The sequence below is a fragment of the Leptonychotes weddellii genome, chromosome 1 (genome assembly GCF_054177405.1).
Source record: "Leptonychotes weddellii isolate Sample4059 chromosome 1, ASM5417740v2, whole genome shotgun sequence".
Taxonomy (NCBI): Eukaryota; Metazoa; Chordata; class Mammalia; order Carnivora; family Phocidae; genus Leptonychotes; species Leptonychotes weddellii.
Genome location: NC_138369.1, coordinates 75,246,580 through 75,260,501, shown reverse-complemented (window position 1 = coordinate 75,260,501; position 13,922 = coordinate 75,246,580). Strand labels below are relative to the sequence as shown.

Below are 13,922 nucleotides of genomic sequence, written 5' to 3'. Positions count from 1 at the left end.
GAAGCGTTCGCTTGAAGACATTTCTGGCGATAAACCTCATCACTTTGCCGATCTCCCTGCTTTCCGAGGACCTCTCGTAAGGAATAGCTTCAATCTCCCTGAGGAGCTGGTTCTTCTTGTAGGCGTCTGAGAAGCGGATGAGGTGCCGGGCGTGAGAGGTATAGGTGAGGATAGCGATGCGTGCGCCCACCGGGCAGCTGTTCTCCCGGACCCTGACGCCCCTCACCAGGGAAGACAGCAGCTCCTTCATGCGCTCAAATTCCTGCTTGGTGACATCTCGAGACTGGTCCAAGGCAAACACCAATTCGGTGGGATGCACGGGGCATTCTGGTTTTCCTAAAGGAAAACCTTATGTAGCATGCTTACTTAAAAAAAAAAATTTTTTTTTTTTTTTTTTAAAAAGATACATAGAGGGCGCCTGGGTGGCTCAGTTGGTTAAGCGACTGCCTTCGGCTCAGGTCATGATCCTGGAGTCCCCGGATCGAGTCCCGCATCGGGCTCCCTGCTCAGCGGGGAGTCTGCTTCTCCCTCTGACCCTCCCCACTCTCATGCTATCTCATTCTCTCTCTCAAATAAATAAATCTTTAAAAAAAAATAAAAAGAGGGCAAAGTAATTTTAAATGTTAAATATGCAAATATTTAAACAATAAGCATTAAATGCTAAAATGAGCAGTTGAAATATTAAACGTTTAAATCTTGAATGAAAATGCTATTTTAAAAATTGAATTTGCTTTTTTACATAAAGCCCAAGAGAAAGTATCATTCAATTTGAGTTTTTATGCAATTTGTAAGTTAATGACCGAATTCCTTCTAAGTAATCAAAAGCTCATGGATATGCCCTTTTACTTACAGAAATTGGGTCACTGGTATTGTTTATTGCTGGGACTTTATACCGTTAGCTAAACTAAAACATACATGTTTTTACTTAATAAGGAAATGTACCAGGAGTTAAGGAAGGAATGGGTCCAAAAGTTCTGTTAATGACTTCAGAGACATTAAGAAGAGAATGGATGTGCAGTATATAGAACAACGCATCAGATGTGGAGAATAGGTGCTGCAGAGACGTGTTAGAGACCTGACCTGATTCTGCACTAGCCATGTGACCTTGTCCCAGAGACTTATCTTCTCTGGGCCTCATTTTGCTCATCTGTAAAATGCCAGGCCTAAGATCAGCCACTGCAAAGCCCTGTATTGAGGATTCAGTGAACCAACACAGGCAAAGCACTTAGGACAACAGGGCCTGGCACATGACAGGTGCTCAGTTAATATCAGCCATTACTATTACAATTATTATTACAGACTTTTTCATTGTGAGAACTACATCACTTAAAAGAATGAGGAAAGCTTTCAGGGATATATTTTTATTTAACAGTTAAAAAGGCAAATTTAACCAATAAATATACCTATTACATAGAGAAACTGAACTGTTAAACTTGAACGTTAAATGTTAATTTCAGATTTATTTATGGAACCCAATTCATTCATTTTAATCCCGGTACCCTGCATTTATCACAGTTGGCACCTTATTTGTCTGATTATCTGATTAATGTTTTCCTCTCCATGAAGTGTGAAGACAGGGACTGTGTCTCTCCTGATCTGCCAGATTATTACTTCCTGCCATTTATCAGGGTTCTAGTAAATGTTGACTGAATGAAGCAGCAGCAAACAAAGGACAGTTCTTTTGCAGCAGGTACAGGAAGAATAAAACTTTTATAATGGGGGAGACTCCTGGTATTGAAATGTAGGTTGGTAAAAGAAAATCTCAATGATGCACTTCTCTTGGAGGGGTGCCTCCTCTCATTCAGATGCCAGCAAGTCAGAATCAGAGATAATAAAAGCAGCTTGAGGCCTATCAGCTCTTTATGAGAACTCAGAAACTCAGATTTGTTGGGGCTGGCCTGGGCTGGTCAAGGAGTGAGTCCTCTGCTGTGACCAGCTGTGCTTCCGTCCCCGTCTTGGTGCTAGATGATTATCTCCTTCTGGTCCTGGACTCTGTGACCTAATAGGCTAATGGACCAGTAAGAATAAACATTTAACCCCAAACCAAACTGTGCTTCTCAGTGGAGACAGGATATAAGTTATTATTAGCCTCTGAGTCTAACTTAGAAGGCTGAGCAGATGTTAAAAAAAAAATTGAGGTCATGTCAACTTCACAATAAAGGGTGGAAGTATGACTAAACATAAAAGTGGTTCTGCCAGCTTTTTGTTTGGGCTGTGATTTGCATATGGGAACAGCACAACAATAATGCCGCTTCAGGTGCAATTTAGAGATAAAGGGGAAAAAGACTCACAGCACTGGCTGAACTATGAAAAAATTCACGTTTTCAGGAAAAAATACCTAAAAGGTAATTCAACTTGCAAAATACATGTTCTGAAATCCAGCAAGCTGCCAGGAAACCAGAAGATTCTGAAGAACGCTGGGCTGGCTTGTGGTGGTATGTAGGAGGCCCTCCTCAAGGCACAGATGACCACACAGAGACCTCGTATGGCTCTGTGGCCATATACCGTATGCTGATGGCTACTGCTTGGCACAGAGCAGGTGATGACAAGGACAGGGAAAGAGAAGCCACTGACATGTACCTAAGGCTCAGCAGTGGCAGCCCTCGAGGCCACCACATTTGTCTGGAATACCACCACACCCTCCTAACTAGTCGTCTGGCCTTTAAACTTATCCTCCCCTACAGTCTACTCTTCCATAGTAGCCCAAATAAGTGTTCAAAAATCCTTCATCAGGGGCGCCTGGGTGGCTCAGTCGTTAAGCGTCTGCCTTCGGCTCAGGTCATGATCCCAGGGTCCTGGGATCGAGCCCCGCATCGGGCTCCCTGCTTGGTGGGAAGCCTGCTTCTCCCTCTCCCTCTCCCCCTGCTTGTGTTCCCTCTCTCACTGTGTCTCTCTCTGTCAAATAAATAAATAAAATCTTTAAAAAAAAAAAAAAATCCTTCATCAGCTCATGTTCTTCCTTCAATACTTTGAATAAACTCTTTAATACCCTCTCATTCCAATTTGAATACAATCCACCCTCCCTATTTCAATCTAAAAAGTTCAGCTTGACCTGGCTTCTGCTTGCTTCATTTTTTCACCAGCCAATCTCCCCCTCCCTCACTGGACTTGCAGCAGTTCCCAGGAAATGCCTACGTCTGTCTTGTATCATGGCCATTGCACTTGCTCCTCTTTCTCCTGGCTCTTGTAAAGCTGGCTTCTTTTTATTCTTCAGTCCAAACTCTAATGTCACTGCCTCAAAGAGGAGCCCTCCATCCTAAAGCAACTCTCCCCTCCCCTAACATTATTCTGTGACAGAGCATCCTATTCTTTATCTCTTTCACAGCAACTATAGGATTCTGTATTTCTTTGTCGTGTTTATCATCTGGATCCTCTGCTGGAATGGAAGCTTCTGAAGACAAGAATTATGTCCATCTTATTCGGCCCTATTCCCCAGTGCCTAGTACATAATATGCTTTCAATAAATATTTGTTGAGTGAGTGAAGATGCAACCAGAGGGCATGGATTGATGGGTTTAGACAAAAGGTATAGGGTATAAAGGTGTAAGAGGGTAACTGCTGTTACATCTAAATTCTTAACCACTAGACTACAGAGACAATAGAGAAAATGAAGGGAAGGAGACATATTATTACAAAAGACCTAATGGTAACATAAATAGTATAATGTTAGTCATTAAAATATTAATAAAAAATCAAACTACTTGGTTGAGAAACAGCTGTGAGACTCAGCTAAAGCAGAGTGATTTATTGGAGGCAGGTCTGTGCTACCAGTATGAGGCAGCAAAGACAGCTCAGATAAAATTTATATTATTTGGCAGGCAACACATTGTTTTGACTCCTCTTTCCAGATGTAGGACATTTTGGAGCTTGATTAAAACTTGCTGTAAATAAAGATTACTCACCATGTCCGCCAGCTGGGGGAGAAGAACAAAGGAGATTGGGTTATTATTTGGTAGAACAAAGTTCTGTACTGTGTAGGGAAATCATGGCAGTAGAAGCTCTGCCCTGTGTGCTTTTCGTAGATGACTCAAACATTGAGGCAACAGAAAGGGTCTGGAGAAAATGCAGACGGATCCCAGCATCTTGGCAAAAACAAGACAGGATGGGAGAAGTGGGACAATATATAGCCGTAAATCAGTAGCCTGCAGCCAACTGTCAGAGGGAAAGAACCTTTGCCTGGGAAAGAACATTACAGTGCAGAGAGGTGCACTGAATTTGGAAAGGTTAAAAGGTTCTAACCTCTCTTTATTCTAATTTTTCTCCATGTAGAGATCTATAGATATGGATTTTATATATATGCACATATATAAGTCTGTACAGATAGGTATTTGTGTGTGTGTGTAAACATTAGAGGTGGGTTTACTCTGAAGCAGATGAAGCATAAATATGCTTTAGGTCTGCACTGTCCAATATGGAAGTCACTAGCCACATGTGACTATTTAAATTTTAATTAAAATTAAATGTATTAATTTCAGCTTCTCAGTAGCACTAACCACCTTTCAAGTACCCAAAGTCACAGGCTAGTGGCTAGCGGCTACCATATTGAACAGTGTGGTAGAACACCTCCATCACCGCAGAAAGTTCTATTGCTTTAGACATCTCACCTTCTCATTTGCCCAGTGCAAGACCCTGAGAAGGGACTAGCCATGTGTTCACGTGATCATGTGCTTTTACAATATGCAAAAGTTGTTGGTTGTGATTTCTTTTCCTGTTCTAAACAACTTTCTTTTGAAATAATTTTGTACCTACTTTTGGATTTATAATTTTGTATTGAGCCTCTCAAATTATAAAAGATTGGGCCTCATCACACTTGGATCTACCTTTGAGTCATTATAGTTCACATGGCTCTAATGTTAAAAAGTGAACTGTATTAAGTCAGCCCAAAGCAACCAGCCTTCATGACTTATCATATATGTTTTGATTTTTCATCATGGGTGGTTCCATTTTGGTACAAAAAGGTAGAGTTGAGTCAACACTGCATTCAAAGCTTTAAAAAGTTTGTCTTTGAGACCAAGGCTTTCTATAGAAATGGGCTCTAAAAGACCTCAAAGGAATTTTTCATTCATGGTGTTTATTTGGGAAGTCATCACACATTTGTAAATAAACACTAAATAGTCAATTCTTCCCTCATATGTGGAATTCCTTTAATGGTAACATATATTTTGATAGAAGACACTGCTATAGGAGTCTCAAAACAAATTCAAAAGAGCATTTGCCAAATCAAAATGCCTTTTTGCTTTAAAAATTTGGAGAAAAAATATATAAGCAAAATGAGTAATTTTATAAGCAAATCAATCATTCCAACGAAAAGTAATCAAGCATACCTTTCCAGAAAAGAATAAACAATAAACCAAAGTAAGTGCTCCCACCCATCAGGACACCTTATTATCCACAGCTAGATTTCACACCTGGTGAATTCAATCCTGTGTTACTGTCAGGTGTTAATCATTTTTAAAAGTTCAATGTGACTCTCCATTGATTGATTTCACCATCAGAAGAGTTCTGACCTCATACCTCAATTTTCCCTAGGTTAAAAGCACTAGATATAGTATTAATTAGTGCTTGGAACAGGTTCTAATAGACATGAAGGCAGTCAAAGAAGGAGTTAATAGTCACCAATCTATGTTGACTCAAAATATATGCAGTGACATCTCTAATGTTAAGAGATTGGCTGGTAAATTGGCTCAATTCTGAGTGCAGACTTCACTGCTCTTCTTCTACGAATGCTTTGACAACTTGGGTGATCAATTTAAGCAGGATACTTACGGCTGTGGTCCCGTACATACTGAATGAGCTCACACATCTGCAGTTCAAAAATAAAACAAAGAATTAACCAACTGACTGCCAGGCCTTCAAGTCTAAAAATAAATATAACGGAGTACAGAGCATTCTTTTGGAGTCAGGAGATACATACAGAAAATGAAGCCAATCCTCTGGCCCCTTTCACACCCTAGGAAACAAAAGAAATGTAGTCTCATTGCTCTGCACACACTCATCAGTAGCCAGAATGTGCATTAACCTCAGAAAGTGAAGCTTTCTAAAGTTTTTATTCTTATTAAGTTAGAGGGAAAAAAGAATACATGTAGAACGATCCTCATTGCTGAATTAAGAGTAACATTCATCTAGCAAGCTTGATGAACACAAACCTCTAAAGGCCACCTTCCTCCAGCCCCATCTGTGGACAACAAGGGTCATTCAGAATCTAAGGATGGAGCTGAATACTTAACACTGGCAAGAAGAGCTTTGAAGCAGGTTTATGGCTTAGATATAGATAAGGCTGAACCATCTATTATAACTGCCCATCCTTAAGGGACAGAGTTCCTCAACCCCATACTTTGCCTTGGCCACTGAACAGCAGCTGAACTGAATCTTCCTGTTTCCATCATTGGTTGGATGACAAAGGGACCAGACTCAAACTGTGTATCTGGAAAGGTAATCCCAATAGTCTTCCAAAAGTGAATGAATGAATATATATATATTCATTCATATATGTGTGTGTGTGTGTGTGTGTATGTGTGCGTATATATATATATATATATATATATCTGTCTGGATTAGGAATAGAAAGAACAAAGTGGAATTGGTTTTAATTTCACAGGTTCAATTCCATCTCTGGAACAGGAAGAGTCTGGCTGTTCTCAAAGAGAGACACCCAAGGAAAAATGCAGTGAAGTCCCACCCAAACTCCTGGAGAAAATAAGTTCCATGTGAATACAACTTTGATCATTTATTCCCTGTTTATTAATTTCCTCTCACTTCCCTTCATTCACTAACCACTTACTGAATATAGGAAGAGGACAACGACTGGGCAAATAAAATTCACCAATAATTGAGAAATCACATTTTAGTCCAATACTTTTCATTTCCTCTCTTAAATTACCCTTATCTCATGAGAAATGGTGACTAATATTTAATCATTTCTCCCTCATATCTCTAAGCACATAAATGCAGAAAAACAGTGAAAATAGTTACCAAGTGCAAAGACAGAAAGCATGCCCATTTGGACAATGAAGACTCCATGCACTTTTTATTTAGAAAAGGATCTGGTGTGATTTATGACTTTTCAACTTACCTTGCGTCCAGGAGGTCCTGGCTCCCCAGGGGATCCCATCTCTCCTGGAGGCCCAGTGGATATCTCAAAGCAAAATTCATTCATTTATTTATTTTTTTAAAGATTTATTTACTCATTTATTTGAGAGAGAGAGAGAGAGAGAAAGAGACAGCGAGAGAGAGACAGTGAGAGAAGGAACACAAGCAGGGGGAGTGGGAGAGGGAGAAGCAGGCTTCCCGCTGAGCAGGGAGCCCGGTGCGGGGCTCAATCCCAGTGGGATCATGACCTGAGCCGAAGGCAGCCGCTTAAGGACTGAGCCACCCAGGCACTCCCAAGATTCATTTATTTTAAAATTATATTTATACATATATGTATGGGGTTTGTGGGTTTTATTTTTTAAAGATTTATTATTTCTTTCACAGAGCGAGCAAGCTTGCGAGCGCGCATGCGCACAAGCGGGGAGATCAGAAGGAGAAGCAGACTCGTGCTGAGCAGGGGAGCCTGATGCGGAACTTGATCCCAGGATTCTGAGATCATGACCCAGCGGAAGGCAGACGCTTAACCGACGGAACCACTGAGGCATCCCTAATGTTTGTGAGTGTGTTTTAAATGTCAAAGGTAATACACTTTTATTTTAGAACATTGAGAGATTTCCAAAAAGCACACAAAAGGAAAAAAATCTTTAGCAATTCTTTTGCTTCCAGATAATCCTTGTTAACATTTGGTGTCTTTTCTTCTAGTCTTTTACTTTTTTATTCTTTTGGTATTTTTATATGTTTATATCTACATATATTCTTTTAAAATATAATTTTATACTTTTCTGTTATCTTTTAAACTGAATATATCTCTTGAATTTTCACATTATTAAGTTTGGGGGGGGCAAAATCATTTTTAATGGATGCATAATATTCCATCACACAGATGTACCATGATTTCTTTCATCAGTCCCTTATTGTTGGCATTTAAGTCTGCTGTTATTGTAATAAGCAACACCAAGAAAAATTATACGTGCAATTCTGATTATTTCCTTAGGGAAGATTGCTAGAACTGGAGTTGCTAGATCAAAGGAGAAATTTTTATCTAAATGAGACAGTAGATGACAACAAATAAATGAACAAAAAAACCCAGAAAAAGAAAAATTTAAATATAAGACCCCTGAAACAACAAGAAGAAAACACTTAAAAATTGTCTGGAGACATTTGTAGTGAAATGAGGAATAACAGCAGTAATAAAAACAATTGTTGACTACTTACTATATGCCAAGAATTCTTCCATGTGCATTTAACAATATAATTTATCATAAAGAAGGCTAGAATTTAATTTAAAAATTAGGGCAATATTTGTTAGTTCATTCAAAATGCCATGGGATTTATAAACTTTACAGGAATGGAAAAATGAAGTTGTCTAAAATCAACTTAATTTGTACAAGCATTACCTATGACACAGGGAATAACTGTTGATGTCCTTTGGGTATTCGGGTATTCTACAGTGTGCTGAGCTGAGTGAAAAAAAACCTCACTGGTCATATTTTGTTTAGGAGATATAGACTAACCTCCCAGGAAAAAAAAATGGCAGACTGAACATATGCATTGACTTCTGCTCCCTCTCAATGTCATTAAAATGATAGTAAGTAGATTTTTTTAAAAGGCCAAAAAAAAAAAAATGGGGAGCATGAGAAAGAAGACAATAGCCACAAACCTCCAGAGGCTAGAAAGCAGATGTATATTTGTTAAATGACTTAGCAGATCTGAAAAAGCTGTATCCTAAGCCAGTAGCAGGGAAAGCCAAGAGTCCATTCCCAGAAAGCTCAAGAATTGGCAGGACCAGGTACCTCCCAAAGAGGAGGTGAAGGGGAGGGGCTAAATAAGGAGGACTGGTTGAAAATCATTTTAGGAATTCTCCAGTCTCCTCTCCATTCTCTGCAATTGGATGAATGAATATCCCCTTTTCCATTCCAAAACAGACAGAAGTAAAGCTGAGGGATCTGTACCAGGGAACTCCAGGCAGAGTTGAGGGCCCATGGTACCCTCCTGAAAACAGGGTGATCCAATGAAGATATGTGAAATAGACATGAGACCCCTCAGGGGGTTTCTTTTCCTTGTGCCTTCATGAAAACTACAGCCAGACCTTCATCCTCAGGCAGGAAATTGAAATAATCTTCTCAGGGGAATCTGACCAAAGAAGGAAGACCTAAAGATATGGTATCAGAGGTCTGCTAAGTAAAGAACTCAGCCAGATTACTCTTCAGTAAAACTTATAGTTGATCAGCTTTACCAATGTCTTTGGGGCTTCCAATTAGCCTTTTTGTCTTTAATTCTTAAATAGGAAGAGATAATCCATTCTCCAGACATGCTGGAAATAGAGATCAATATAGAAAAAAAACTACAGGAAAAAGACTACGTTGGACAAAGAAGATTGTAAAAATACTAATATATATCCTCAGAAAGCTAAGAGAAGATTTTTCAACCATGAAACAAGACAGGATAGTATAAAAAATATTTGGAGAATAAAAACAAGCTCTTTAAAATTAAATCATGAGAGAAGCATTGTGAAATAGTCAAAGAAATCTCCCAGAAAAACCCTCAGTTTGTTTCCCAGAGTCCATAGTCTCTCATGTTTCATCTCCCCCTCTGATTCCCCCACCTTCATTTTTCCCTTTCTTCTCCTAATGTCCTCCATGCTATTCCTTATGTTCCACAAATAAGTGAAACCATATGATAATTGACTTTCTCTGCTTGACTTATTTCACTTGGCATAATCTCCTCCAGTTCCATCCATGTTGATACAAAAGTTGGGTATTCATCCTTTCTGATGGCTGAGTAATATTCCATTGTATATATGGACCACATCTTCTTTATCCACTCATCTGTTGAAGGGCATCTCGGCTCCCTCCACAATTTGGCTATTGTGGACATTGCTGCTATGAACATTGGGGGTTGCATGTGGCCCTTCTTTTCATTACATCTGTATCTTTGGGGTAAATGTCCAGTAGTGTAATTCCTAGGTCATAGGGTAGCTCTATTTTTAACTTTTTGAGGTACCTCCACACTGTTTTCCAAAGGAGCTGTATCAGCTTGCATTCCCCCCAACAGTGTAAGAGGGTTCCCCTTTCTCCACAACCTCTCCAACATTTGTTGTTTCTTGCCTTGTCAATGATGTATGTATGGTGACTAACATAATAAAAAAAATTTAAAAAATATTAAAAAAAAAGATATCTCCCAGAAAAGTAGAGCGAAAAGACAACCTGAGAAATAGGAGAGAAGAAAGAGATAAGGGGCAGAGGGGATTGCCTTTTTTTTTTCCCCCTCTCATATGAAAACCTTGTGAAATTATTTGACTCTTTAAATCAGTGGTTCTCAACTAGGGAGAATTTTGTGCCTCCCCACCTCCCCCAAGGGGAGATCTGACAATGTCTGGAGACATTTTTGGCTGTCATAATGGGGAAGGGTGGAGAAGGGCAGTGCCACTGATGTCTAGTGGGTAGAGGCCAGGGAAGTTACTAAACATCCTGCAATGCACAGGACAGACCCCACAACTAAGAATTATCCAGCCTAAAATGTTAATAGTGCTGAGATGAAGATATCCTGCTTTAAAGTATGTGCATGTGTAAAACTGGTAAATATATACATACACACACACACACACATATACACACACACATAATAAGGTTAAAAATGAGAAATTAAAAAAAATCCTTCAGTTGGGAGGAAAAAACAAGGTGAAAATTTAAAAAACAAACTAAAAATGTAATCATTCCAAGAAAACTGAAGAGGCACTCAAAATTGAAGGTAAAACTTTATCAGTAGAAGCTTCTACCAATAGAAACTTCAGCTCTTTCAGAAGGAAAACCTGGAAGTTTTCAGTGTCTAAATTTCAACTTCAAACTCAGAAATATTTACATAGATAGGGGAAAAGCAGCTTGGCAGGTGAAATAAGAAGTTACAAACAGTGATTAATTGTGGGGAAAAAAGAAATTCAAGTAATCAAAGGCCAAAAGAAAAAGTTCACATGCTTCCCACTGGTTGTTTTATAAAAATGATTAATGTGGCATTGGGGGACAAGAACCCAACAAACAGCTGAACTTGTTAGCATGCTTCCAATGTTCAAGAGTAAAGTACTTCGTTAACAAGCCAAGGGAAAGGATTCAGAGATATTTCAATGCAGATGACATGTGGATTAATTTGAAAGTCTTTTCCAATTACCTTTCTAATTATATCAGTCATTTTTTTGAAATCATAATGTTAAAGGACAGTCATCCAAAAACATGCATGAGGAAAAGAATTATAGCTGAGATGCAATCCTCTTAGGAGAAGCAGGATGGAGGGAAAGAGAAGTTTTTTTATTTTGTATCCCTAAAACCCAATAAATAATGACTACACAGGCAAGAGGTGTCCAAGATGGTGTCATAGTTAGACCCTGAACTCACCTCCTCCCAAGGACACACCGAATCTATAACTACCTAGAGAGCAATTCCTCCTGAAAAAGAACAGAGGGCTGACTGAACAGCTTCTGCACAACAAAGGATAAAGGGACCACAAAGAGAATGGCAGGAGAGATGGAGACACAGTAACCATGGAAACCCCACCCCTGATGCTATGAACTACGGTGCTATGAACATTCTCCAGGATAGATTACATTAGGCTACAAAACAAATATCAATAAATTTAAGAAAACTGAAATTATATCAAACATCTTTCCCACCCACAATGGGATGAAACTAGAAATCAATCACAAGAAAACGGGAAAAAACCACAAATACATGGAGGCTAAACAACATGCTATTAAACAACCAGTGGGTCAATGAAGAAATCAAAGAGGAAATCAAAAAATACCTGGAGACAAATGAAAATTGAAACACAATGGTTCAAAATCTTGGGGATGCAGTAAAAGCAGTTCTAAGGGGGGAAGTTTGTAACAATACAGGCCTACCTCAATAAAAGAGAAAAATCTCAAATAAATAATCTAACTTACACCTAAAGGATCAAGGAAAAAAAAAAAAAAGAACAAAGCAAGTCCAAAGTTAGAAGGAAGGAAATTATAAAGAGCAGAGCAGAAATAAATGAAATAGAGGCTAAAAAGCCTATAGGAAACATTAATGAGACTAGGAGCTGGTTCTTTGAAAAGCTAAACAATATTGATAAACCTTAACCAGACTCATCAAGAAAAAAAGACTCAAATTAGAAATATGAGAGAAGATACAACTGACACTACAGAGTACAAAGGATCATAAGAGACTAATCTGAAAACTACATAACAACAAATTGGACAACCTAGAAGAAATGGATAAATTCCTAGAAACATTGTTTCCAAGACTGAATCAAAAAAGAAAATCTGCACAGACCAATGACCAGTAATGAAACTGAAAAACTCCAAAAAACCCCAAATATCCAGGACCAGGTGGCTTCACAGATGAATTCTACCAAATGTTTAAAGAAGAATTAATACTTATTCTTCTCAAACTACTCCAAAAAACAGAAGAGGAAGGAAAAGTTCCAAATTCATTCTATGAGGGTAGCATTACCTTAATACCAAAACTGGAAAAAAAAAACCCCACTACAAAGAAAATTACAGGCCAATATCCCTGATAAATATAGATGCAAAAATTCTCAACAAAATATTAGCAAATCTAATTCAACAATACTCATCCACCACAATCAAGTGGGATTTGTTCCAGGATACAAGACTAGTTCAATACCCACAAATAAAACAACATGATACCAACACATTAACAAATGAATAAAATCATATGACAAAATTCAGCATCCATTTATGACAAAAACTCTCAACAAAATGAGTTTAGAGGGAATATACCTAACCTAATAAAAGCCACATATAAAAAATCCACAGCTAACATCATACTCAATGGTAAAAAACCAAAAGCATTTCCTCTAAGATCAGGAACAATACAAGGATGTCCACTCTCACCACCTTTATTCAACATAGTCCTGGAAATCTGAGCTGCAGCAATCAGACAAGTAATAAAAGACATCCAAATTGGTAAGGAAGAAATAAAACTGTCACTATTTGCAGATGACACGATGTTAAATATTGAAAACCCTAACAACTCCATCAGAAAACTATTAGAATAAAGGAATTCAGTAAAGTCACAGGATACAAAATTAATATAAGAAATTTCTTGCTTTTCTATACATTAATAACAAGGTAGCAGAAAGAGAAATTAAGAAAACAATCCCACTTACAATTGCATCAAAAAGAATAAAATGCCCAGGAAGACATTTAACCAAGGAGCTGAAAGGCCTATACTATGAAAATTATAGGACATTGATGGATGAAACTGAAGATGACACAAGCAAGTAGAAAGATATCCTATGCTCATGGGTTGGAAGAATTAGAATGTTAAAATGTCCATACTACCCAAAGCAATCTACACAGTTCAAGGCAATCCCTTTCAAAATACCAGTGGTATTTTTCACAGAACTAGAACAAGTAATCCTAAAATTTGTATGGAACCATAAAAGACCGTGAGTAGCCAAAGCAATTTTGAGAAAGAAAAACAAAGTTGGAGGTATCACAATGTCAGATTTCAAGATATACTACAAAGCTGTAGTAATCAAAACAATATGGTATTGGCACAAAAATAGACACATAGCTCAATGGAACAGAATGGAAAACCCAGAAATAAACCTATGACCAAATTAATCTATGACCAAAGAGGCAGGTATATACAATGGGGAAAAGACAGTCTCTTCAACAAATGGTGCTGGGAAAACTGGGCAGAGAATGCAAAGAATGAAACTGGACCAATGTCTTATACCATACACAAACTCAAAATGGATTAAGGACCTAAATGTAAGACTTGAAATCATAAAACTCCTAAAAGAAAACATAAGCACTAATCTAGATCTCTCTGC

General features: G+C 38.3%; 1 protein-coding gene across 1 annotated transcript in view; it reads right to left on the bottom strand.

Annotated features, from left to right (window-relative positions):
* COL6A6 (collagen type VI alpha 6 chain) overlaps positions 1–13,922 on the bottom strand; it is a 136,159-nt gene that overhangs the window by 28,763 nt on the left and 93,474 nt on the right. Inside the window, exons 29-33 of the mRNA XM_081796889.1 lie at positions 7,072–7,134; positions 5,914–5,949; positions 5,766–5,802; positions 3,902–3,913; positions 6–336 (exon numbers count right to left, since the gene is read on the bottom strand). Of these exons, the coding sequence (XP_081653015.1) occupies positions 6–336; positions 3,902–3,913; positions 5,766–5,802; positions 5,914–5,949; positions 7,072–7,134 (479 nt within the window). The remainder of the gene's footprint in view (positions 1–5; positions 337–3,901; positions 3,914–5,765; positions 5,803–5,913; positions 5,950–7,071; positions 7,135–13,922) is intronic.